At 45.8% G+C, this 25,113-nt stretch overlaps 1 protein-coding gene across 3 annotated transcripts in view; it reads left to right on the top strand.

Annotated features, from left to right (window-relative positions):
* PKP4 (plakophilin 4) overlaps positions 1–25,113 on the top strand; it is a 287,449-nt gene that overhangs the window by 227,859 nt on the left and 34,477 nt on the right. For all 3 annotated transcript variants that reach the window (XM_033944462.1, XM_033944460.1, XM_033944461.1), the window contains exon 17: positions 7,991–8,141. In XM_033944462.1, coding sequence (XP_033800353.1) covers positions 7,991–8,141 — 151 coding nt within the window. The remainder of the gene's footprint in view (positions 1–7,990; positions 8,142–25,113) is intronic.

The following is a 25,113-nucleotide window of genomic DNA, read 5'->3' as shown; positions in this document are numbered from 1 at the left end:
GCTAGATTGACTCTGGATGGCCGGCTGAAGAGCATCTATATTCCACGTACTGTGGGGCACATGAGGGAGGGGTTGGAGCGCTGGACGTACTCACATGTGGCTTGGTTTGGGGATCAAAAATTCCCCTAGTTTGCTCAGCTAGCAACGTGTTGGACTTAGTGAAGCGCAGATGTGCAGAGGCTTCTGGGACCATGAGGAGACAAGCTAAGTTCCTGCATGTGTCCTTGGAGCTCCCTGTTCAGGGCTATACTCCAGATTTTGAGAGTTTAATGTTTGCAGCCTATTTAAATTTGGGGGGACTGCAGGCACCATCTAGGGCAGTGGTTCCCATCCCTGTCCTGGAAGACCACCAGGCCAGTCGGGCTTTTGGGATAGCCCTAATGAATATGCATGAGAGAAATTTGCATATAATGGAGCTGACAGGCATGCAAATCTGCCCCATGCATATTCATTAGGGCTATCCCAAAAACTCGATTGGCCTGGTGGTCCTCCAGGACAGGGTTGGGAACCACTGATTGTGCAGGGGGTTCACCCTCTCAAAGCACAGTTCTCCCTCCCTAGAGGTCCAGTTGGTGAAGGACTTGGAGGAATAGGGTTCAAATCAATGCCCTTAATAGCCCAGTCTGAATCCTCACTCTTGGAGAATGTAGGGTCTCGGACAGGCCACCAGACAAGAATCTGTGGCAGCCCTGGATCAGGGGGAAGACCCGACAATGTGCTGCCTTTTTAAGCTGGCAGCATTGCTAGAGATAATTACAGAATCCTTGTTGGAATTAAAGGTTGATCCCCCGCAGACCTCTGAGGCTGAGCTTTCAGTTTTATGAGCAACTCTTAAGACTCAGACCACTTTTTTTTTTCTTCGCATCCAGATATCCAGGTATTGTTTGGCATGTTAATGAGGGCTAAGAGCCAAATATCCTCTAATAATAACAAGCTTCTTATTATGACAGGGGTTGCCATACAACAGATTACAAATAATTGGAAAAATTGGGTTAGGCTGAATTATAGCTATTGGTGGAACTCTTTGTGTCACATATTTAAAATGGAAAGGGTAATGGCCATGCAGCAAGAAAATTTTAAGAAATTTCAGATTATTTGGGAGCCATTAACAAGATACTATAAAGATTGAAATTACTACATAGAATAAATATTAATTTTTTTTTCCCTTTTGTTCATACACGTCCGGGGTGGGAGGGTGGGAATATTTTATGATTTCTTATGCTTAGGAATAATTGTTGGGTATGAGGGAGGGGGGATATTTGATGCGAGTTAGAATTTGATGATATATTAAGTGATGTTAAAGTATAAAATGATTGTATTTTATGTTACACTTATTGTGAGTTTTAAAAATGAATAAAGATTAAAAAAAAAAAAAAAGAAGATGCTGACAGAGCATTAGGAGACTCCTGAAGACCCCTTGTGGATTACCAGGCCTATGACAAAGCTGAATCCAATGGCTCCAGATTTTCAGCAATTGTTTGTCCTGCCTAAAGCGGATTTGCTGGTAGTACAAGTGACTTCGCTACTTAGTATAGGCAGAGTAACTTTAAAAGATGTGCAAAACTGCAGAGTGGATTTAATCCTCAAAAGGTAATTTGAGACCCTGGCCTTGGGTCTAAAGTCAGCAGCTGCATTTATTTTTTTGTTGCACGCACCTACCATAACAGATTGTGTCAAGCCCCGTTGGCAGAGGATGACGCATACTCCTAGTTTCTACTTTTGAAAGTGGATTATGTGGCAGATTCTCTCTCTCAATATCTCTCGCTTTCTCTCTCTCTCTACACATATATATATATATATATATATATGTATATATTTATTTATTTATTTTACACTTATATATACCGCACAATCCAAAATTTTTGGCGGTTTATAAGCTAACATGCACAGCAGAGCAAACAATAGACACAGGGTTACATATCACAGTATATACAGTGGTGCCTCACACAACGAACTTAATCCGTTCCAGGAGCAAGTTTGTTATGTGAAACGTTCGTTGTGTGAAACGCGTTTTCCCATAAGAATACATGTAAAACAAAATAATTCGTTCTGCAGCCCTGTTGTCCCATAAGAATACCTGTAAAACAAAATAATTCGTTCTGCAGCCCTACATTTCCCTCCCTCCACCTCACCTCACATGCAGAGCCTGCCAGCCTTCTCCCTCACCCAGCCGCACGATCTGCAGGAGGCTAAGAACTTCGGGAACTGGGTCAGTTCCCACTGCAGCTCCATGTGACTCTAGGCAAATCACCTGACCCTCCAGTTGTCCTAGGTCAGTGGTCGGCAAACCGCGGCTCGCGAGCCGCATGTGGCTCTTTAGCCACTTGAGTGCAGCTCTGCACTTGCCTAGGGCCCGAAACTGTCAGAAGGGTCCCAGGGCTGGCGTAAGAGGGGGGAGCATAGATCTAAGGGGCCCTGCGATCCAAACTTCTTTATTAAACACCTAAATTTTCCTTTTCAGAGGGACCCCGACATGGCAGCTGTTCTCATAAACTGCCGGTAGCTGCCCCGAAGCTTTCCCTTTGCGGCGATCTGCCCTATCAGAAACGGGAAGTTGCAGCAGAGGGAAAACTTCGGGGCAGCCGCAGGCAGTTTGTGAGAATGGCTGCCATGTCGGGGTCCCTCTGAAAAGGAAAATTTTGGCTGGAGAGGGCAGTGATCTCTTGCCTTCCCTACTGCTCCTCCCCCGTACTGTCCAGCTTTCCCTCCCCTGCTGGCCAGAACTCCTCATCTTTCCCCCAAGAAATTCAACAGTTTTCCTTCCTCCCTCTTCGGCTGTACCAGCAGGTTAGTTTGTCTGCACAATATTCACTGCTGCTGTGCATCAGCGGGTCTGGCTCCCGGCACGATCTCAAAAAGCTGTGCACGCGCAGCTGCTGGAGTTGCGTCAGAGGAGAAGATTGAACAACAGAGCATGCGCGCATGTGCTGCTCCCTGAAAGCGTGTGGCTGGCCGAAAAAGAAAGCCGGAAAACTCGGCATCCGAGGTAAGGTGAGGGTGCTGCTGTTCCCGGCTCACATTAGGAAGCGGCGAGAGTAGTTCCGCCCCCCCCCCCGGGCCCCTCGGGCGACTTCGTTGTGTGAAACGAAGTTCGTTATAGGGAGCAAGACAAAAAGTTCGTTATGCGCAGCGTTCGCTGTGCGAGGCGTCCGTTATGCGAGGCACCACTGTATTTCCAAACTTATCTAACAATAGTACAATTATCAACTAAAAGAAACATCCCAAGATGGGAGGGGTGTAGATGGGAATACAGCAAGGGGTCTTCACAGTGGATAATGAACAAAAGATAAAAACTCAACATAGATAATGCTCAAAAGTTAAAACCTCCAACACCACATTACCCCAGAGAAAGTTTATAATTCTGCCTTTCTGGCTCTTATCATTGCTTCCCATTCCCAACAGACAAGAAGAAGATGGAGATTGACTCAAGGAGCCAAGGTTGGGAGGGTAAGGGAAGAGGGCAGGATAGCATATAATGAGCAAGAAATGATAGGCAAGTGGTGGATAGAGTTCAAAAGGGATAGAGTGAACATATCCAAAGGGGTCGATAAAAAAAATAAGAACAAGAGAACAACCCAGTCACTCCCCTGCTTCTCTGGCTTCAGGCTGCCTCCACTTCTGACTCTCCGAGCAGGCCAGGATAGACTCAACACTTTTCAATCAAATAGTTCTGAACAGGTTTATGAAATCTATGCAGGATGAGATTCTAGATAAAATTGATATAATACATGCTGATGTTGGAAATTTAGGGTGCCAAGTTGAAGAACTTGAGACTATAGTGGAGCAGCATGGGGAGTAAATACTTGGTCTGTGAACCCATGCAGAGACTTGATAACAAGATAGAGGATCCAGAGTTGTATAATAATGTATCACATGCACACTTTGTGAGGATGGGTAATAGTTTCAATCAGTATGACCTGATCTGAACTACAGTTCCCCCTCCCTATTCGCAGTTTCAGCAATTGTGACTTCAATTATTTGTGATTTTTAGCAAATTACAGTACAGTAGGCATTTTGCAAGCGCAATCTGTCCTCTGGCAGCTTCAGATCATCAACATTTCTGGCCTCCTCCCCCAACCTTTTAAACTTTTTCATGTTATTCGCAGTTTTATCATATTCTCGATGGTTTTTAACAGAAAAGCGCAAATAACATGAGAAAGTTATTCATGGTTTTTCCGTATTCGCTGGTCTGGTCAGCTCCAATCACTGCAAATACGGAGGGGGAACTGTATATGATTAATATGTAGTTGACTTATTCACTGTTAAAAAAAACCTCCTGTAATTAAAAAAAAAAAATGAAGTAGTAATTTAAAAACTACTGTGTTTTGCTCTCTTTGTCTAATATTACATTTTGTTTAAAAATCTGAAACCATTTGGTGTGACATATATTGCAATAATAGGGGAAATCAGAAGGGGGAATTCTACATCACTGTAAATTAGCAATTTGGTAAAATTACTAAAACAATAAAATATTAGTTGGGATGACATGCAAGGGCTTTTTCATTTTTTCTGGGAACTGTGTTAAGTCATCTGATGCTACATTTATCCTGTTCAGACTACCACAAATCATCTAAGTAATCTGTTCTTTTTTTATTATTATTCTTTCCAGCCCAATGGATGTATTAAACAAATTATATATAAGAATTGAGAACACATGCTTATATGTCTGGCAACAAAATAACTCTGAAAATTTAATGTAATTGGAACAAATTTGGCATGTGGAGGGCCCAATTAATATACTGTATTAAAAAAATGGGCAGATTATACTGGGAGTTCCAGAGAGAGAACCACCCCCCCCCCCCTCCACACACAGACACACAAAAAAAAAACCTTGGCCCAGTGCATGGGAAGAAGCAGTTCTAGTTTCTGCAGCATAGAAATTTGGATACACTGAAATGAAGCCCTTAGGAAATTGCTCCTTTTGAATATGTTTTTTGCCCCTGAACTCTCCAAGTCAACATCAGGCTTTTTTAGCCAAGAGCCAGAACCCAGTCCATCAAGTGCATTTTCTTGACCCATAGAAGCTCAGCAATTGTGGTGAAACACAGTTTCTTATCATGGGATCCCTGCTTACCCACTATGACTGGGTCTGTTCATGAGCTTGAGCTGCACAGCGCCAGAAGTTCGGGTTGGTCTCGCAAAACTTGAGACTTTGAGACCAACCAGAATGTCCTTTACCGTATGGCTCAAGCTCCTGGATAAACCAGTTGTGATAGGGAATCAGGGATCCTGCAGTAAGAATTTGTAGCTGAAGCTAGTGGGGAACAGACACCAAGTAAAAGCAGGGGAGAAGAGTACATGAGAGAGCGAGAGAAAGAGATTGGGTGAGGGCTTAGAGCACTGGTTTCAAACTTGCGGCCCGCTAGGTACTATTTTGAGGGCCTCGGTATGTTTATCATAATCACAAAAGTAAAATAAAACAATTTCTTGATCATATGTCTCTTTAGCTATAAATTAAGACTTAGCCAAAAGGAAAGATTTATAAACTATAAAAAGTTTTACCTCATGCAAAATTGTCATTTCTTTAATAAGACATTAAATATTTTTCTGAGGCCCTCCAAGTACCTGCAAATCCAAAATGTGGCCCTGCAAAGGGTTTGATTTTGAGACCACTGGCTTAAAGGTTAACAAGGAAATTTCAACCATGAAGCTGGCACCAAGATCGAGAATTTGTGGTTACCAAAACAAGAAATCTTTTCTCTTTCTATCACTCTTGATAAATCAGGATAAACATATATCTGAGAACCCATAAATAACTTGAGTCTTTGAAGTATAATCATAGAACAAGTTTGCAGTCAGTTTCTGAAGCAAATGACATTTCCATAGTTAATCTAGAAGGCCACACATACTTTCTAGTCATGATAAGTTCATAGTGAACTGTCTTTGCTTATCATGACCTGGGCTTCAAATGACATACGTAATTTCTCATGCCATAGGTGACCAGCTACACATCCAAGTATAGGCCTTTCAAACCCATCCAGTGTATTTGCTCTACAAGGTAAATACAGCAGGTCTGTGGTTCACACAGACTTATCTAGGCTTCAGCAGTGGGACTATGTGGGCATCCATATAGTCTAAGATCTAGACACCATACAATGTACAGCTTAGTTAAGATTTATATTGTAGAGAAGGTATATATCCAGAAAGAGGGCAGACATACACAAATTGTTGTGAAGCCAAGCATATCCTAGGCCTATATCTGACAGCTGCTGTCATATTGCCATGTCCCTCCCTAGGTCACATGTGCTTCACCCTACACTAAAAAGGAGTGCTACATATCAGAGCAACAAAGCTATAAGATTAAACAATATAATAGCATTGTATACATAGTGCTAGCCCTCAACAATCATTTAAGCACTTGTTTTAACTGGCATTAAGAGAATGCCATAATGAGGGTAGCCATTCAGTAAAGCATCTTTTCATATAAACACCTACAAAGCTAACACCCCTTCTCACCATCAATGAATACAGGTTATAGGTTATCCTGGAAGTTTACCCAGTGGCTTAGTAAAGTGGGGGTGGTACATCCTGGGTGCCATCTTGGTGGGGATGCAAGCACCCATAGTACTCTGCCCCCTGCTATCGCACGTGCCCCTTTCTTCTTACCTCTTTACCATTTGTGGCACGAACCTCAACCTGCTGTTGATTCCAGCATCTACTTTTCCTCTGTCACTTTCTGGACCTGTGCCCAGCAAGTGACATCAGAGGAAGAGCTGACGCTAGAGCAGCAGTTTCAGAATGTTGCTCGTGCCGTGAATATTAAAGAGGTATGCGGAAGAGGCGCATGCAGCTTGGAGGGTCAGGGAAGGAAAGGAATAGGGTGGGGGGTGGAGGAGGGGTGCCACTGCTCCAGGCGCCTCTCACCCTTGCTATGCCACTGAGTCTACCATTACATCAACCTATGTAATACTCCCAGAACACAGCAGCCCCCACTCTACTAAAAGCAATCCAGCCTTTTCTCCTCCCTTAAAAAGCATGCATATCTTGCAAGATAAAAACCACAGTCCTCAATTGCACTGATAAAAGCAGTCCACTAAAGAATGGGCAATAAACCAAATAGGAGCCATAGCCAACACCACAATATATGTAGACACAGAAAACATTCCCAGGGATTTACAAGGGGACCAAGATAGTGCTTGCAGGCAGCAAGGATCCTGTCAATGGGCCTGTGATCTTTCTAAAGAAGAGAGAGAAAACTGTTTCCCAGTGTATTTTATGGATGCCCTGTGACCCCCCCCCCCCCACCCATTATGTGCTGTTGTATATGTGCACTGTCTGCAGTGCAGTTAACTTGAGCTAGTTTTATTTCCCTGTGTTAAATGCACGGGCAATGATGAGAACACCCCCAATAGGTAACGCAGAGACCTTGCAGTTACTGCCTAGTAATTTTGTCAATTATGGTGTGGTGATTGAAAACTTACCTATACTTTAATAAAAGATCCCCTTAATGATATGAATTTAAATATTGGGCCTTATTATTATTGTTATTATTTAACCACGGCAATCCAGCCTGTTTTAAGGTATTTGTAGCCTGTAGAGGCCCTCAAATAAAGAATAAGGGATTTTTAAAAGAAGGTAATAGTGCACCTCTTATCAGCCAATGTTACAGCCTACATGGTTTTGCTGTATGGTATATCTTTTCCTAAAGCTTGATGATTATATACTGTTCAGTAAACTCAAGTTAGACCATAGTCATAATCAACTGCAACCCAAATCTAGTCTGATGTTCTTACCTTAGTCTTTTCTTTTAAAATTATCCTTTGCTCATTTTAGGGTTTTCGGACTGGGAGCAGGAAACTTGCACAGGTTACTGACATCTTAAATACAAGCCACATCCACAAAAAATATTTATGATTTTATTTTCTAATATGAAGTGCTTCCCCAGAGGTTTGGTTTATTAAACTAATCAGGCATTGTCGTGATTCTGAATTTTTGTACATATACAATCAGAATGATGCCTTGTTAATAACTGAACGTTTTGTGTTCATAGTTTGCAGCATATATTCGAGCTGCAGTTAGAAAAGAAAAGGGGCTTCCAATCTTGGTAGAACTGCTGAGAATGGACAACGACAGAGTTGTAGCTTCTGTAGCAACTGCTTTAAGAAATATGGCGTTGGACTTTCGTAACAAGGAACTTATTGGTATGTATAAAGTATCAAGTTTTAAGGGAAGATGTGTAATGCAGTCTAATATAGATGCTTGTTAAACTGACTATTTTTGTTGTTGTTGTTGAAGGTCTTCTGACAAAAACAAGAGCTCTGTATTTGCATTTTTTGTGAATAGATGTGGATTAATCTGTCCATGTACTGTAATAGAGAACAAGTATTAAATTACATCTTAGAACATTCTATTTCTATTTTTAAAATGTCACAAGGAAACATATACTTTTAAGACCACAGAAAAATATAGTATAAAATTATATGCTTGTGGAGTTAAAGCATTTCATGGTTTTGAATGGCGTCGGCTCCAGGAGAAGATTGTCTTGATATATGCAGAACAATTTTCCAATCTAGCTACAGAGTGCCAGTCTCAACAGGAGAATAACATGTGAGTTAAGTCCAGCATAAAAGTGTACAAGGAAATGGTGTCCTAGGCTGTCTCCAGCAAATGATAGTTGGAAACCTTTTAGAACTCTAAATGAAATGATATACCTGCCAACATCAGAAAAATATTACTTAATTTATAGACTCAGCCTATATGTTTGTCAAAATAGATCCAGGGAGCTCAAAAAAGAATTTCCTCTAAAATAATGATCTAACAAGCTGATAAAAGAAATAGGTTTATAAGCTTGTCTATACCAGGGGTGCCCACACTTTTTTGGCTTGCGAGCTACTTTTAAAATGACCAAGTCAAAATGATCTACCAACAATAGAATTTTAAAAAACACAAAGCACACTGTACGCAGAGAAAATGTTAATTATCATTTGTATTCAGGGTTTTTTTCAAAGCAGATGACTTTAAAATATGCAGTCACCTCAGTAACAACTATACAAAAATAGACAAATATACCCCCTTCCATTTTACTAAACCGCAATAGTGGTTTTTAGTGCAGGGAGCTGTGCTGAATGCCCCTCACAGCACCCGACGCTCATAGGCTCCCTGCACTAAAAACCACTATCGTGGTTAAGTAAAAGGGGGCCACAGTGCAAAATATAGACAGCAGATATAAAATCTCAAAACGGACACATTTTGATCACTAAATTGAAAATAAAATCATTTTTCCTACCTTTTTGTCTGGTGATTTCATGAGTCTGTGGTTGCACTTCCTTTTTCCGTAAATCCAATATTTATTTATTTCTGCCTTTGTTTCTTTCTGCCCCTTTTCTTTCTGTCTCTCTTTCTTTCTCTCTTCCCCTGTCTGCTTGTCTTTCTTTCTCTCTTCATCTGACCCCCCTCTTTATTTCTGTCTTACTTTCTCTCTCCCCCTGCCTGTCTTTCTTTCTCACTCCTGCTGCCCCCTCTTTATTTCTGCCTTTCTTTCTCTCTCCCCCTGCCCCCCCCAAGCCATCGTGCCGATTTCTCCACTTCCCCGATTCTTTCTCTAACCTCCCCCTAAGCCACCACGCCAATTTCTCCCTGCTTCCCCGAGCCAGGCCTGGCACATACAAGCCTATAAGCCTTCACCTCCGACGTCAATGCTAACGTCAGAGAGGAAGTTCCAGGCCAGCCAGGCAGCAATTGGTTAGCCCAGAACTTCCTCTCCGACATCAGAATTGACGTCAGCGATGAAGTCTTGTGGATCTGGCGCTTGTACGCCCCTGGCCTGGCTCAGGGAGGCAGGAAGAAAAAGATCACAAAGGCAACGTGATCTACTGGTTGATCACGATTGACCATTTGAGCACCCCTGGTCTATACCTTCTCCATTACTCTTGATGTATAACAATGTTTTTTGACAATTTCATCATTTTGGAATGTGAATGGGTAAATACTTTGAATATAATTTCGAAAGATACATGTTTCTTTCTTGTAATGATTGGACAAAATTTTTATTTTTTTACCTTTTTCTGACTTTACATCAAGATATGCAACATGTTGCTCTTTGGAATCACCTCATTTTCTAACTTCTTTATTGAAAATTAAATATAATCAAGCAATTTTCAAAAAAGTGATATAGAGACCATTCATTTGAAAAATCACACACTTCTCAAACCATACATTTCAGTAAATCAAAGAAATCAACAAAGGAAATTGTGCACCTTGTAATATACAATTAAAGAGGAAATCTAATAGTAAATTTAGGGATGCATATCAAGCAAAGCAATATATGCAAAACACAAGAGCCAACCACATTAACAAACATAGGGTATTATTTACTAATGGTTATCTCTGGTCATTTAATTAATGGCTATCACACATAATCTGCCAGAGGACCATTTCATAAAAAGAGCCCTGTGGTAGATGATGGAAGATAATCTATGATGGCATTTTTGTGTGGTAGTCATTAGTAAATGACTCCTTTAATAGTACCTAAACAAGCACAAAAATACCTAGAATTCACCACTTAGCACACACCATCCAAAAAACCCTGTTTTAAAATGTCACATATGTAAATGGAAACTTATGACAGAAGATAACACATTAATAGGACTTCCTGAGGCTCAGTTTGCTGCTATGGTAGGGATGTACATAGGAAATTAAAAAATGGAGAAAAAAAACCCTCCACACAAACCAAACAGTAAAAAGAAGCAGAGATGACCAAACCAAACACCCCTCAAAGAAGGGGGTTCAATGTAATTCAGCAATGTTTATTGGAATAAAACATGTACACTAAGATTCATGAATAAAGGACCCGATAGAGGCCAAGTTTTGGCATATCTGCCTGCATCAGAAGTCCACCATTATTTACAAAAGATAATAAAAGGGACACAAACATAACAGAAATAATGTATACACATAATTTTAAATGAAATCACATTGGATTTGAGCAATGTTACATACTTAAATATACATGAATGGTAAGAAAACCAATTGCTTAAATATTAAAATTTGACATATCTGTGTGAAAATCGATACATGAGAGAATCTATAATAATAAAACCCTAGCCGCGCATGCAAAGTAGAGGAACCACCGAGCAGGGAAACATTTCAGCGCAGTGGCAGCAGTCCTGACCCACCAACCCCCCCCCCCAATTCCTTACCCAGTGCTGTAAACAGGCTGTTCGCAGCAAGCCCTGGCAGGGCCTTTCCTCTGCCACATCACTTTGTATGCGTTAGAGGATAGGCCCTGTCGAGGCTGGCTGTGAACAGCCTGTTTACAGTACTGCCACTGCTGCTTTGGGTATGGAATGGGGAGTTGGTGGGTCAGGACTGCTGCTGCCGCTGCTACTGCTTTGGGGCACAGAGGGAGGGAGGAGGGGTTGGTAGGTCAGGACCACTGCTACCACCTCGGGTAAGTAATGGGAGTCCAGGAGGCATAGGATTCTGTGAGCTTTGGAGCATTTAGCGCTTTGGGTTATGGTAGAAACCTCTACCACTTCTTAGTAAAAGGGAGAGTTAATGAAGTGTAATGAAAAAATATTTAAAAAATCTGTACAGAACCTTATTAACATTGTATATGGCAATGTAGTAGTCAGCTATACGAGCAAAGCATTGAGAGCAGACCTTCAAAAAACTAAAAGAGAAAAAAGCATTGTCTCCCATTGCAAAATGAACTTAATGGAGACAATGAGACTGATCAAAACCTTCATTCAGGTTCTGTGACTCCTGCCAGAACATTTCTTATGTCAAGCACAATGTATTAACACTAAAGGGGTGCTACAAGAACAGTCATCTCACTATAGAATAAACTCCATAAAAGTTATATTAGGAAGGAGTCAAATGATGCACTGAATCAAGCAAATGTGCCTTAGCTCAGCTTGTGGGTCCCCATGTGTTAACGTTGATAAACCTAAGTTTTTTCACATAATTTCGATAGCAGTTAGACATCAATCAACTGACGTAACTATGGACAAATATCTGGATAGATATACTGAGGAAATGACATCTAAACTCTATGAAAGAGAAAGAAAACTGTGCTACAGAAAATAAAATGGTGACTCGAACAGCTGAGGACACGCTACAATTTACTGACTTGAAATTAAAACAGTTAACGTCAGCACAAGATCCACAGCTTGACAAGCTTTCTTCACAAATATATGGAAACATTGCTTGCTGATACAGCAAACAGAATGGATGAATTGGAAAACTGGGTGTCGGCTCTTTAAGATTCGAAGTCACGATTGCTCCTTCAGTTCAACAGCTGAAATGTCAGATTGCAGACCAAGCCAGCAAAATAGACTTGGAAAATCGCTCACAGAGGTGCAACTTGTGGTTTGTGGGAATCCCGGAACATCAACTTGAACATAATTTAACATCTTTCCTAGAGACCCGGCTCACAAAGGAGTTCTAATTCACATCCAGAGTGGGCTCCCTGTGCCTGGAGCGAGTTCACCGCATGGGCTGATCACGAGACGATCGTACGCATGCTCTAGTGGTGATTGCCAAGGTGCATAATTTTATCCACAAGTCAGATATTTTTCGAGGATTCAAGTCAAAACGGCATTCATTGACTTGCGAAGGGTCACAGATCAAAATATTTAAAAACTTAACCATCTATAGAAGAATGTTACCAAAAGTTTCATTCTCTTTGTACCATGTTAACAGACAAAAAGATAAAAATTTATGCTGCTGTACCCGGCAATTTTAAAAATCTGTTCAGAAGGTAAATGGGTATCTTATGAAATTCCAGAGGTGGCTTAAGAGTACCTGTACTCCTTGAATACAGATTCAGGAGAGGAAACATGACTTTAAGCCCATCAGAGGTATCGTAATGTGCGCATGTCGCCCTCATGCAACAGCTTATCATTTAGGTTGACAGGTAACTTGCATGATGTCTTCAGTTATGTTATGTACGATAACTTTCTGGTTTTACATTGCAATGATAGTAACATATTTATGAAGTGATGTGAGGTATAGGGGACCCATGCATTAATAGTGATCTGTTTCACAGTTCACCTATGAACATACACCAAGCTGAAATAGGCCCAAAAGGTGTCTGATCTTGCGCTCATATGGCTTGAATTGAAATACCGTGTCTGCTGAAAAAGGATAATTGATGGAGATTCCCAGCTTATTTGATAGACATTTTTACAACAAAAATGGGTAAATTTTTCTCAATTCACAGTTCAACAAGCAATACTGGCAAGACACATCTCTTTTTTGGGAAACTGTCAGAGTGGTTATTTGGGGGTGACATAAAACAGTAGAATCTCAGTTAACCGGCTTTCGGATAACCAGCAAAAAAAAATTGACGGTGGAAAAAAAATGTTCCTCAAAGCAGCAGCGGTTCTGAGACGCAAACCCCCTCCCTCCCTCAAGCCCTGAAAAACTAAAACTTAAGCAGTCCTGAGCCGTCCTGACCCAAAGCACCAGCAGGGCTGCATCCTGCATCCCTCTTTCTCCCTCAAGCCCCCTCCCTACCGCCCCAAAGCACCAGCATGGCAGTTGTCCTAAGCCACAAAACCCTCTTCCCTCCCCAAAGTGTTAAAAGCAGGCGGCAGTCCTAAGTCAAAAACCCCCTTGCTCGCTCCCTCCCTGCCTTACCCAAAGCGCAGCCGGTCAGCAGGAGGCAGCCTCAAAACAGGCTGCTCACAGCCAGCCCCAGCAGGGCTTTTCCTCTGCTGGGACCTCTAATGAAGATATACAGTTTGGGGGCATGATCTCAACTAGTGAGGGTCCCCTTGTTTTAGGCCACTTTTTTTTATATTCGCAGATGATACTAAAAAGATGTCAACTAAAAAGATGTCAACTAAAAAGTTGGTCAACCGGGGTGAAAGCCACATTTCTAGGACAACCTTTTAGGCTGAATCCAAACATACTGCTCAGAACAATGACAGATGCTTTGTTCTGAGCAGTATGTTTGGATTCTGCCTAAAAGGTTGTCCTAGAAATGTGGCTTTCACCCCGGTTGACCAACTGTTCTTTATATAACCTGAATCCTAAGTTGACATCTTTTTAGTATCTTCTGCGAATATAAAAAAAAAAAACTTTTAAAGTTTGTTGCATTCCGTGACAAAGTTTTTTATTTTGCTAACTTTGTGGCTGCCGAGTGACCCAACAATGACAGATGCTTTGTTGGGTCACTCGGCAGCCACAAAGTTAGCAAAATAAAAAACTTTGTCACGGAATGCAACAAACTTTAAAAGTCAAGTCAGATTAGTATGTTAAACCTGCCAATACGTCAGTCTGCAAAACTGAAAAAGGGGAGAGAAACCACAATAAAAACACAAGTCATCTAGTTATAAGAGGGCCAATTTCTGTTGACTTTTTTTTTTAAGTGATTAGCTTTCTTATACAGTATTAAAATTTTAATATAAGAAAGCTAATTTCTTAAAAAAATAAAATTTGACATGCCTGTGTGAAAAACAATGCATGAGATATGAAACATGTAACACAATGGACAATACAAATTCCAAATAGTAAATATAAATGTGAACATGCCGATTTAAAAAAATAAAGGAAGTGATGGTTAAATAATAATGTACAAACATTCAAATTAAGTAGTCCTTTTACTAAGATGCGGTAGCCGATTTAGCGCGCATTAAATGCTAACTCGCACCAACGCATCCATAGGATATAATGGACGCGTTTGTTCTAGCGTCCTAGCGTTTGTTCTAAACCTGTCCCCTTTCAATTTCTCCGAGTGCCCCCTTGTACTTGTGGTGCCCCATAATTTGAAAAATCTGTCCCTGTCTACTTTTTCTATGCCCTTCAGGATCTTGAAGGTTTCTATCATGTCTCCTCTAAGTCTCCGCTTTTCCAGGGAGAAAAATCCCAACTGCTTCAATCTGTCGGTATATGGGAGATTTTCCATTCCCTTTATCAGTTTAGTTGCTCTTCTTTGTACTCCCTCAAGTACCGCCATGTCTTTCTTGAGGTACGGCGACCAGTACTGGACACAGTACTCCAGATGTGGCCGCACCATTGCATGATACAGCGGCATGATGACTTCCTTCGTCCTGGTCGTAATACCCTTCTTAATGATACCCAACATTCTGTTTGCTTTCCTTGAGGCTGTGGCGCATTGCGCCGATGCCTTCAGTGTTGCGTCTACCATCACTCCCAGGTCTCTCTCCAGGTTACTGACCCCTAGTGGTGTTCCCCCCATTTTGTACGTGAACATCAGGTTCTTTTTCCCCACGTGCATGACCTTGCATTTCCCTATGTTGAAGCTCATTTGCCATTTTTCGGCCCACTTTTCCAGCTGTGTTAGATCATTTTGGAGATCTTCGCAGTCTTCCCTGGTTTGAGCCCTGCTGTATAGTTTGGTGTCATCTGCAAATTTAATGACTTCACACTTGGTTCCCGCCTCTAGGTCGTTTATGTAGATATTGAACAGGAGCGGTCCCAGCACCGACCCCTGCGGAACTCCGCTCGTGACCCCTTTCCAGTCTGAGTAGTGGCCCTTTACGCCAACCCTCTGTTTCCTGTTTGCCAGCCAGTTTTTGATCTATCGGTGGACCTCCCCTTGTACCCCGTGGTTCCATATCTTTTTAAGCAGTCTCTCGTGTGGTACCTTGTCGAAGGCTTTTTGGAAGTCAAGGTAAATGATGTCTATAGATTCCCCTTTGTCCACTTGGCTGTTCACCCCCTCAAAGAAGTACAATAAGTTTGTGAGGCATGACCTACCCTTGCAGAAGCCATGTTGACTCGGTTTTAGCTGCCCATTTTTTTCGATGTGTTCACAGATGCTGTCTTTAATCAGTGCCTCCATCATCTTTCCCGGGACTGAGGTCAGGCTCACCGGCCTGTAGTTTCCTGGGTCTCCCCTTGCGCCCTTCTTGAAGATGGGCGTGACATTTTCTATTTTCCAATCCTCCGGGATCTCTCCGTTTTTTAAGGATAGGTTGCATATCTGTCAAAGTGGCTCCGCTATTTCGTCTTTTAGTTCCTTGAGTACCCTTGGGTGAATGCCCTCCGGACCTGGCGATTTGTCGCTCTTTAGTCTGTCGATCTGCTTGAGTACATCCTCTTGGCTTACCTCTAAATTGACCAGCTTATCATCTTGGTCTCCTATTATGATCTCCTCGGGTTCCGGAATGTTGGTTGTATTCTCCATCGTGAAGACTGACGTGAAGAACTCATTTAACCTGTCAGCTATCTCTTTCTCTTCTTTTACTACTCCCTTTCTGTCAACATCATCCAATGGTCCCACTTCTTCTCTCGCCGGTTGTTTCCCCTTGACGTATCTGAAGAACGACTTGAAGTTTGTTGCTTCCTCTGCCAGTCTCTCTTCTTATTCTCTTTTTGCTTTTCTAACCACTCGGTGACACTCCTTCTGGTGTTCTTTGTGCACTTTTTGGTTCTCCTCTGTTTGGTCTTTTTTCCATTTTCTGCATGATGCTTTCTTGTCGCTTATCGCCTTCTTCACTGCATTTGTTATCCACACTGGGTTTTTTGTTCTATTTTTTTTGCACCCTTTCCTGAACTTGGGGATGCATAGGTTTTGCGCTTCGTTCACAGTCCCCTTGAGTAAGGTCCAGGCTTTTTCTACGGATTCCATCTTCCCTATGTTGCCTTTGAGTTTCTTTCCCACCATTTCCCTCATGGCATCATAATTTCCTTTTTTGAAGTTGAGTGCCTTCGTTGTGGTTCTTTTCCCCTTTGATGATCCAATTTCAAGCCTGCACTGGATTGTGTTGTGATCGCTGTTACCTAGCGGGGCTAATACCGCCACCTCCTTTGCTGGCCCCCCTAGTCCGTTGAAGATTAGGTCAAGAGTGGCATCGCCCCGTGTTGGTTCCGTGACCAGTTGCTCCATGAAACAGTCCCTCGTGACCTCTATGAATTTGGTCTCCCTTGCGCAGTTTGAGTGCCCAATACTCCAGTCTATCCCAGGATAGTGGAATTATCCCAGGACAAGCAGGCAGGTATTCTCACTAGTGGGTGATGTCATCCGACAGAGCCCCGATACGGACGTCTCACAAGCATGTCTTGCTTGAAGAAACTCAGAAGTTTCGAGATGCCCGCACCGCGCATGCGCCAGTGCCTTCCCGCCCGATGGTCCGGGCGTGTCTCCTCAGTTCTTTTTCTTCCGCGGAGCTGAGAAGTTCACTTCAATTCTGCGCCCATTGAATCTGTTTTTTTGCCTTCTTATTGCCGCGGGTTGGGTTCTTTTGGCTCTCCCGTGCATTTATTTCTTTCTTTGATTTCTTTTTTCAAAAAAAAAAAATTTTTTACTTCCGATACCGGGTCGGCCGCGTGGCTGGGGCCCCGCGCCTTCGACCTTGCGGCGGAACTTTTCCGGCCTATGTCCCGGCCGATCACTGGTTTTAAAAAGTGCAGCAAGTGCCAGCGCGCGATTTCGCTCACGGACCCTCATCGACGCTGCTTACAGTGTCTGGGCCCGGACCACTTTCCGAAATCGTGCCAGCCTTGCTCCACTCTGACGGCGCGAGCGTTTAAGCGTTGCTGTCTGCTGTGGAAGTCCATGTTCAAGATGGAAGCTTCGTTGGATCCTTCAGCTTCGACATCAACTGGTGCCTCGACTCATTCGGCGAAGCCCTCTGCCTCCCCGGCTGCTTCGGGCCTTCTGAAACCAGCCTCGTTCACGCCGGTTTCGGCCTCGACCTCGGCGCCGGTGCCTTCCTCCGTCTCCTCGGAGCAGGTATCGACCCCTATAGTTCCACCGGTGGTGCTTAAAGTGCCGAAGGCTGGCAAGCAAAAGCACGCGGCACCGAAAGAGCACGGAGACCGTGCGGAAGGGCCCCCTTTTGGTGCGGATCCCTCCATATCGGCTTCGTTGAGGTCCATTCTGGAGGCTCAGTTTGTGGAACTCATGACCACCATGGGTCCCCGGCTGATTGCCTCGATCCAGGGTGACCTTCCAGTTCCGTCTCCGAGGGGCGGACCGCCCCCCCCTCCTCCACCGCACCGCTCGACCTCATTGCTTGGCGAGGAGGAGCGGCGGGCAGTGTCCAGTTCGTCGAGGCAGTCCTCGGGTAGTGCCATGCCTCCCTTGGAACCGATTCCTTCGAGAAAGGCCTCCCTCAGTGATATGCCTCCCTTGGAGCCTATTCCCTCGAGGAGAGCTTCCCTTGGCGACTTGCCTCCCTTGGAACCTATTACCACGCCCCATGACACTGTGTGGCGTCCACCTTCGAGGCCTCCCAGTCCTGGGCATAGCAGGAAGCAGGACGAGTTCTTCCGAACCCCCTATCAAGCCTGGGCGGCTTCTGGGGAGGCCCCTACTCTTCCGCCTCTGCGATCGACGGCCTCGAGTCCTATCTGCTCCTTGGAGGCTTCTGGGGACCAGTATGCTCACAGGAGAGCTCGATCCCCTTCCAGGCATCGTGAAGGGCATCGATCCAGACACTCTTCGAGGCATTCCTCTCGACACTCGACCGTCTCGCCTCAGAAGAAATTGCCTCGGATGGGGTCTTCTGCTTCGGCTGGGTCTCCTCCTCCGGGCCCAGAGTTCGAGGATCCCGAGGTGTTTTACTCGCCTTGTTGCTCACAGGCTTCTGTGGAGCCCGAAGCCTCGACTTCTTCTAGTCCTTCTCGAAGACCGGCGCTGGCGGACCAACTATCCTTTTCCTCGTTTCTCAGACAGATGGCGGATGACATGGACATTACTCTCGATGCTGGGTCTCGATACTCCAAGGAGTACCTCGATACCATGCACCTGCTTCGTCCTCCGGCCGAGTCCTTACGCTTGCCTCTACACAAGCTCCTCGACCAGACCTTCATGAGGTGCTTTGAGTCTCCTTACTCTATCCCTGCGGTCCCTGGAAAATTGGATGCTCGGTACCGCACGGTGCATCATAAGGGCTTTGAGGGACCTCAGCTTTCTCATCAATCCCTCTTGGTCGAATCCTCGCTCAAGCGGTCTCATCCTGGCCAGGTCTACGCTTCGGTGCCTCCGGGCCGCGAGGGCAGGACCATGGATAAGTTCGGACGTCGCATCTATCAGAATTCTATGATGGCGTCTCGAGTCCTGAATTATAATTTCCACTTTGCCACCTACTTGGAATTTTTTCTACCTGTGCTTCGGAAATTCACGCCCTACATCGAGTCCCAGGCTCGGTTTGAGTTCGAGGAGGTGGTTGCTTCGCTGTCCCAGCTTCGTCTTCAGTTAATGCAATCTGCCTATGATGCTTTCGAGCTCTCGGCCCGAGCGGCAGCCTGCTCTGTGGCGATGCGCCGTTTGGCCTAATTACGGACCATTGACATGGACCCGAATCTTCAGGACCGACTGGCAAACGTCCCATGTGCTGGGGCGGATCTTTTCGACGAATCCATCGAGACAGTCACGAAGAAGCTGTCTGATCATGAAAAGTCCTTCCAGTCCATTCTTAGGCCGAAGCCTAAGCTTCAGCAGTCTCGACCCTCTCGACCGCCATTGATCTATCAGCGGCGTTATCAGCCGAGGCAAGCACCTCCTGCGAGGCAACCTGCGAAGCGGCAGCCTCCTCAGAAGGCTCAGCAAAAGTCTCAGCCGTCTGCTGTCCCTAAGGCTCCTCAGCCTTTTTGACTGTCTCGTCGAGGGCATAACCAGTCTCGTTCTGCCTCCCCATGTTTTTCCCATCGGAGGGCGCCTCCATCATTTTTATCATCGCTGGGAGGCTGTAACCACCGACCTCTGGGTCCTTACTATCATCAGGGAAGGATACTCTCTTCAATTCCATTGGGTCCCTCCGGACCACCCTCCAAGAGAGTATCCTTCCAACTTGACACAGACCGCCCTTCTTCAGGAAGCCCAGGCTTTGCTCCGGCTCCGGGCCGTCGAACCGGTCCCTGTGGACCAACACAACCAGGGGTTTTACTCCCAGTACTTCCTTGTTCCGAAGAAGACGGGCGACCTGCGACCCATTTTGGACCTCAGGGTCCTCAACAAATTCCTAGTCAAAGAGAGGTTTCGCATGCTGACACTTGCTTCTCTCTACCCCCTCCTCGAGCAGATCGACTGGTTATGCTCTCTGGATCTCAAGGAGGCCTACACTCACATTCCCATTCATCCGGCCTCTCGCAAATTCCTCAGATTTCGGGTGGGACATCTGCATCTGCAGTATCGAGTGCTTCCATTCGGTCTGTCTTCGTCTCCCAGAGTCTTCACGAAGTGTCTGGTAGTGGTGGCCGCTGCACTCTGGAACTAGGGTCTTCAGGTATTTCCCTACCTCGACGACTGGCTCATCAAGGCTCCCTCGGCATCAGGGGTCATCTCGGCGACCCTGTCCACGATTCTGTTCCTGCAGAGTTTGGGATTCGAGATCAACTTTCCCAAATCTCATCTACAGCCTACACAGTCGCTCCCCTTCATCGGGGCGGTCCTGGATACCATACGTCTCAGAGCATTCCTTCCTCCTCAGCGCATGGATGCTCTTCTTCATCTCTGCCAGTCTGTGTCTTCTCGCCAGTCCATCTCAGCGAGACACATGATGGTCCTCCTGGGCCACATGGCCTCTACAGTTCATGTGACGCCGTTAGCCAGACTCCATCTCAGAATTCCTCAGTGGACCCTGGCATCTCAGTGGACTCAGGTGTCGGATCTGTTGACTCGACACATCATCGTCACTCCTGCTCTTCGGCAGTCTCTACTTTGGTGGATGACCTCTTCGAATCTATCCAGAGGTTTGCTGTTTCACTCTCCTCCCCACCAGAAGGTCCTCACAACCGATTCCTCGACCTATGCCTGGGGAGCGCATCTGGATGGGCTTCGCACTCAGGGATTCTGGACCAGTGCGGACCGACTCCATCAAATCAATCTTCTGGAGCTCAGAGCCATCTTCAATGCTCTTCAGGCATTTCAACATCTGCTTCACGACATGGTGGTCCTGATTCGCACAGACAGTCAGGTGGCCATGTATTATGTCAAAAAGCAGGGGGGCACGGGCTCGGCCTCCCTCTGCCAGGAAGCTCTCAGAGTCTGGGATTGGGCGGTTCGCCACAACGCCTTCCTCAAAGCTGTCTACATTCAGGGGAAGGACAATGTCTTGGCGGACAACTTGAGTCGTCTACTCCAGCCTCACGAATGGACGCTCCATTCCACGCCCCTTCATCAGATCTTTGCTCAGTGGGGGACGCCTCAGATAGACCTTTTTGCGACTCCCCACAATTTCAAGCTACCTCAATTTTGCTCCAGGATCTACACTCCTCATCGCCTCGAGACAGATGCTTTTCTGCTGGATTGGGGGAATCGCTTTCTGTATGCGTTTCCTCCATTTCCTCTCATTCAAAAGACTCTGGTCAAGCTGAGGTCTGACCGCGCCACCATGATTCTGATTGCTCCTTGGTGGCCCCGTCAACCTTGGTTCTCCCTTCTACTTCAACTCAGCAGCAGGGAGCCGGTCCTTCTTCCAGTGTTTCCTTCACTACTTACTCAACATCAGGGATCACTGCTTCATCCCAACCTGCAGTCTCTCCACCTGACAGCTTGGTTCCTCTCAACGTAACTCCTCACCAGTTTTCCCAGGTGGTGAGGGATGTCTTGGAGGCTTCCAGGAAGCTTGCTACTCGTCAATGCTACTCCCAAAAATGGACTAGATTTTCTTCATGGTGTATTTCCAATTCTAAGGAGCCTCAGCGAGCCTCCCTATCCTCTGTGTTGGACTATCTTCTACACTTGTCTCAGTCTGGTCTCAAGTCGACCTATATTCGAGTCCACCTGAGCGCTATTGCGGCTTTCCATCAGCCTCTGCAAGGGAAACCTCTCTCTGCTCATCCTGTGGTTTCCAGATTTATGAAAGAACTTTTTCATGTCAATCCTCCTCTCAAACCGCCTCCAGTGGTTTGGGATCTCAATGTTGTCCTTTCTCAGCTTATGAAACCTCCTTTTGAGCCTCTGAGAAAGGCTCCACTGAAGTTTCTCACTTGGAAAGTGGTTTTTCTGGTAGCCCTCACTTCTGCTCGCAGGGTCATTGAGCTTCAGGCCTTGGTAGTGGACCCGCCTTTCACAGTATTCCATCATGACAAGGTGGTCCTCCGCACTCATCCTAAATTCCTGCCTAAAGTGGTCTCTGAATTTCATCTCAACCAATCCATTGTACTTCCAGTGTTTTTCCCAAAGCCTCATTCTCATCCTGGAGAATCAGCTCTTCACACTCTGGACTGTAAACGTGCTTTGGCTTTCTACCTGGATCGCACCAAACCACACAGAACTGCTCCTCAACTATTCGTCTCCTTTGATCCAAACAAGTTGGGACGCCCTGTCTCGAAGCGCACCATCTCCAACTGGATGGCGGCTTGTATCTCTTTCTGCTATGCCCAGGCTGGATTACCCCTTCCCTGTAAGGTCACAGCCCATAAGGTCAGAGCAATGGCGGCCTCTGTAGCCTTCCTCAGATCGACACCGATTGAGGAGATTTGTAAGGCTGCCACTTGGTCCTCGGTTCATACATTCACCTCTCATTACTGTCTGGATACTTTCTCCAGACGGGATGAACAGTTTGGCCAAACAGTGTTACAAAATTTATTCTCCTAAGTTGCCAACTCTCCCACCATCCCATTGAGGTTAGCTTGGAGGTCACCCACTAGTGAGAATACCTGCCTGCTTGTCCTGGGATAAAGCAATGTTACTTACCGTAACAGTTGTTATCCAGGGACAGCAGGCAGCTATTCTCACGTCCCACCCACCTCCCCTGGGTTGGCTTCTCTGCTAGCTACCTGAACTGAGGAGACACACCCGGACCATCGGGCGGGAAGGCACTGGCGCATGCACGGTGCGGGCATCTCGAAACTTCTGAGTTTCTTCAAGCAAGACATGCTTGTGAGACGTCCGTATCGGGGCTCTGTCGGATGACATAACCCACTAGTGAGAATAGCTGCCTGCTGTCCCTGGATAACAACTGTTACGGTAAGTAACATTGCTGTCCCCCATCACCACCACATTTCCGCTTCTGCATACCTGCCTCAGTTCAGCCTCCAGCTCCTGGTCGATTTCTTCCGGTTGTCCAGGTGGGCGGTAGTACAGACCCAATTTAATGTCTGCCCCTGTTCCTCCCTGTAGCTTAACCCATAGTGATTCCAAGCCATCGGTCCGTACTGTTGTTTCCATCCTGGCAGATGGTATGGAGTCTTTTATGTATAGCGCTATTCCTCCACCCTTTTTATGTGTCCTGTCTCTCCTGTATAGTTTGTACCCTGGTATGGCCACATCCCATTGATTGTCCTCAGTCCACCACGTTTCTGTGATTCCAATTATGTCTAGGTCCTTTTTGCTGGCAGTGATTTCTAGTTCTCCCATTTTGGCCCTCAGGCTCCTAGCATTTGTGTATAGGCAGTTTAAGACCCAGTTTTTTGCCCTCTCTTTTTGTTTTCCTCGTGTTTTGGTACTCCTGCAGTTCTCCTCATGGTTTGCCAGCCCCTGAGCTTCATCCTCCTCCTTCTGTGTGTGTGTGACGTCCTCAGCCTGTTTCCCTTGCTCCCTTAATTCCCACTCAGTCCTGGGCTCTTTTTCACAATGTCTTTGCCCGTCTGGCTCCTGTTGTTCTGTGTTGGTGCCGCTTACCAGTTCCATTTGTGCCCTCGATCCCTGCAATGCGTCCTTAAGTCCTTTTTCAAAACATACACACTCAGTCCCGAGTCCTCCTTTACAATGTCCCAGTTCAGTATCCTTGTCAGGTACTGATGTCCAATGTGTCGAGGTCAGGTCGACTATCGGCTTTCCCCTTCTCCTCAGTTTAAAGCCAAGTCTATGACGTTCTGGACGTTGCGTGCCAGCATCCTCGTCCCAGCTGTGCTAAGGTGCAGTCCATCTCTTCTGTAGAGCTTGTTCTTCCCCAAGAAAGTAGTCCAGTTCCTAACAAAGTGGAAACCCTCCTCCTCGCACCATCTCCTCAGCCAAACGTTAATTGCTTGTAGTTCGCTCTGTCTCTTTGTGTCCGCTCTCGGTACTGGCAGGATCTCTGAGAAGGCTATCTTCCTTGCCCTTAGTCTCAGTTTCCTCCCCAGGATCCTGAACTGGTCAGTTAGTGTAGTCCTGTTGAAGTTTCTCCTGCTGATGTCGTTGGTTCCGATGTGGATCACTACTGCTGTCTCCTCCGTCTCGGCTCCCTCCAGGATCCTCTCGATATTGTTGATGATGTCCTTTGTTCTTGCCCCCGGGAGGCATGTTACCAGTCTGTCCTCTCTCCCTCCAGCTATGTGACTGTCTACTCCTCTCAGGATTGAATCTCCAACCACGATAGCCGACCTCCCCTTCTTCAACTGTCTCTCTGGTCTCAGATCTGTGTCATATGTGCAGTCCATTTGTCCGTCCTCTGGGTTCTGCTGTGTCTCCGCCCCTGGTCTCAGATCTGTGTCATCTGCGCAGTCCGCTAGTCCTTTCTCCTGGCTCTGATGGATCTCCTCCTCCTCTGCCTGCCCAGGTCCTCCGCAAGGTCCTAGTCCCATGGTGTCTGGTGGTTCCTTTCGTCCAACTGTCGGTTCTCTCCTGGTGTGTTGGTAGTCCTGTGCCTCCACCATCCTGCAGGCCTCCTCAATGAATTTCTCGAGCTCCCTAACTTGTTCCGCGATGTGGCTCTCTCTGGTGGTGTCTTCTGTTGCCCAGCATTGCTCCTCCATGGTGCAGAGTCCCTCCAGCTCCTGGACTCTAACCTGCAGTCTCCCGACCTCCTGTTTCAGGCTATCCAGTTCCTGGCATCGACCGCTCATGTACGCCTGTCTCCCGGAGAGTAGGTAGTCATACATATGGCACCCGATGAAGTATACTGGGTAGCTCTGCTGGGTTCCCACAGCCTCCATTGCTCCTTTCTCGTTCCTATGTCCCACGGTGTGTATGAGTGGTGCCCGGCGCTCAGCTAGCTGAAGAGAAAGAAGAGAGAGATGAGTACAGAGAGAGTACCTTTAGCTGTTTAGATGTTAGATGTTGCTGCTGAGCTGACTGGGCTCCTTCTCAAGGCTCCTTCGCAAAGGCGCTCTCGTCGCCGCGCACCAAACGGCTGCGCGCCATTGGCTCGCTTCCTTTTAAGGAGGAGCCCGGCGCTGACTGTGCCTGTGACACGGTTGGGGTGGGCGGAGATCTCTCTCGCCGCGACCCCAGCTACCACGATCTGCCTCCCCGTTCTCCTGCGTGCCTTGTGCACACGGTTTTTCGCCGCTAGAAGTCTGCCTCCCCTCTCTGACTCTCCAGCCCGAAAA

The sequence above is a fragment of the Geotrypetes seraphini genome, chromosome 5 (assembly GCF_902459505.1).
Source record: "Geotrypetes seraphini chromosome 5, aGeoSer1.1, whole genome shotgun sequence".
Classification (NCBI taxonomy): Eukaryota; Metazoa; Chordata; class Amphibia; order Gymnophiona; family Dermophiidae; genus Geotrypetes; species Geotrypetes seraphini.
This window is presented reverse-complemented; position numbering and strand designations above follow the sequence as displayed.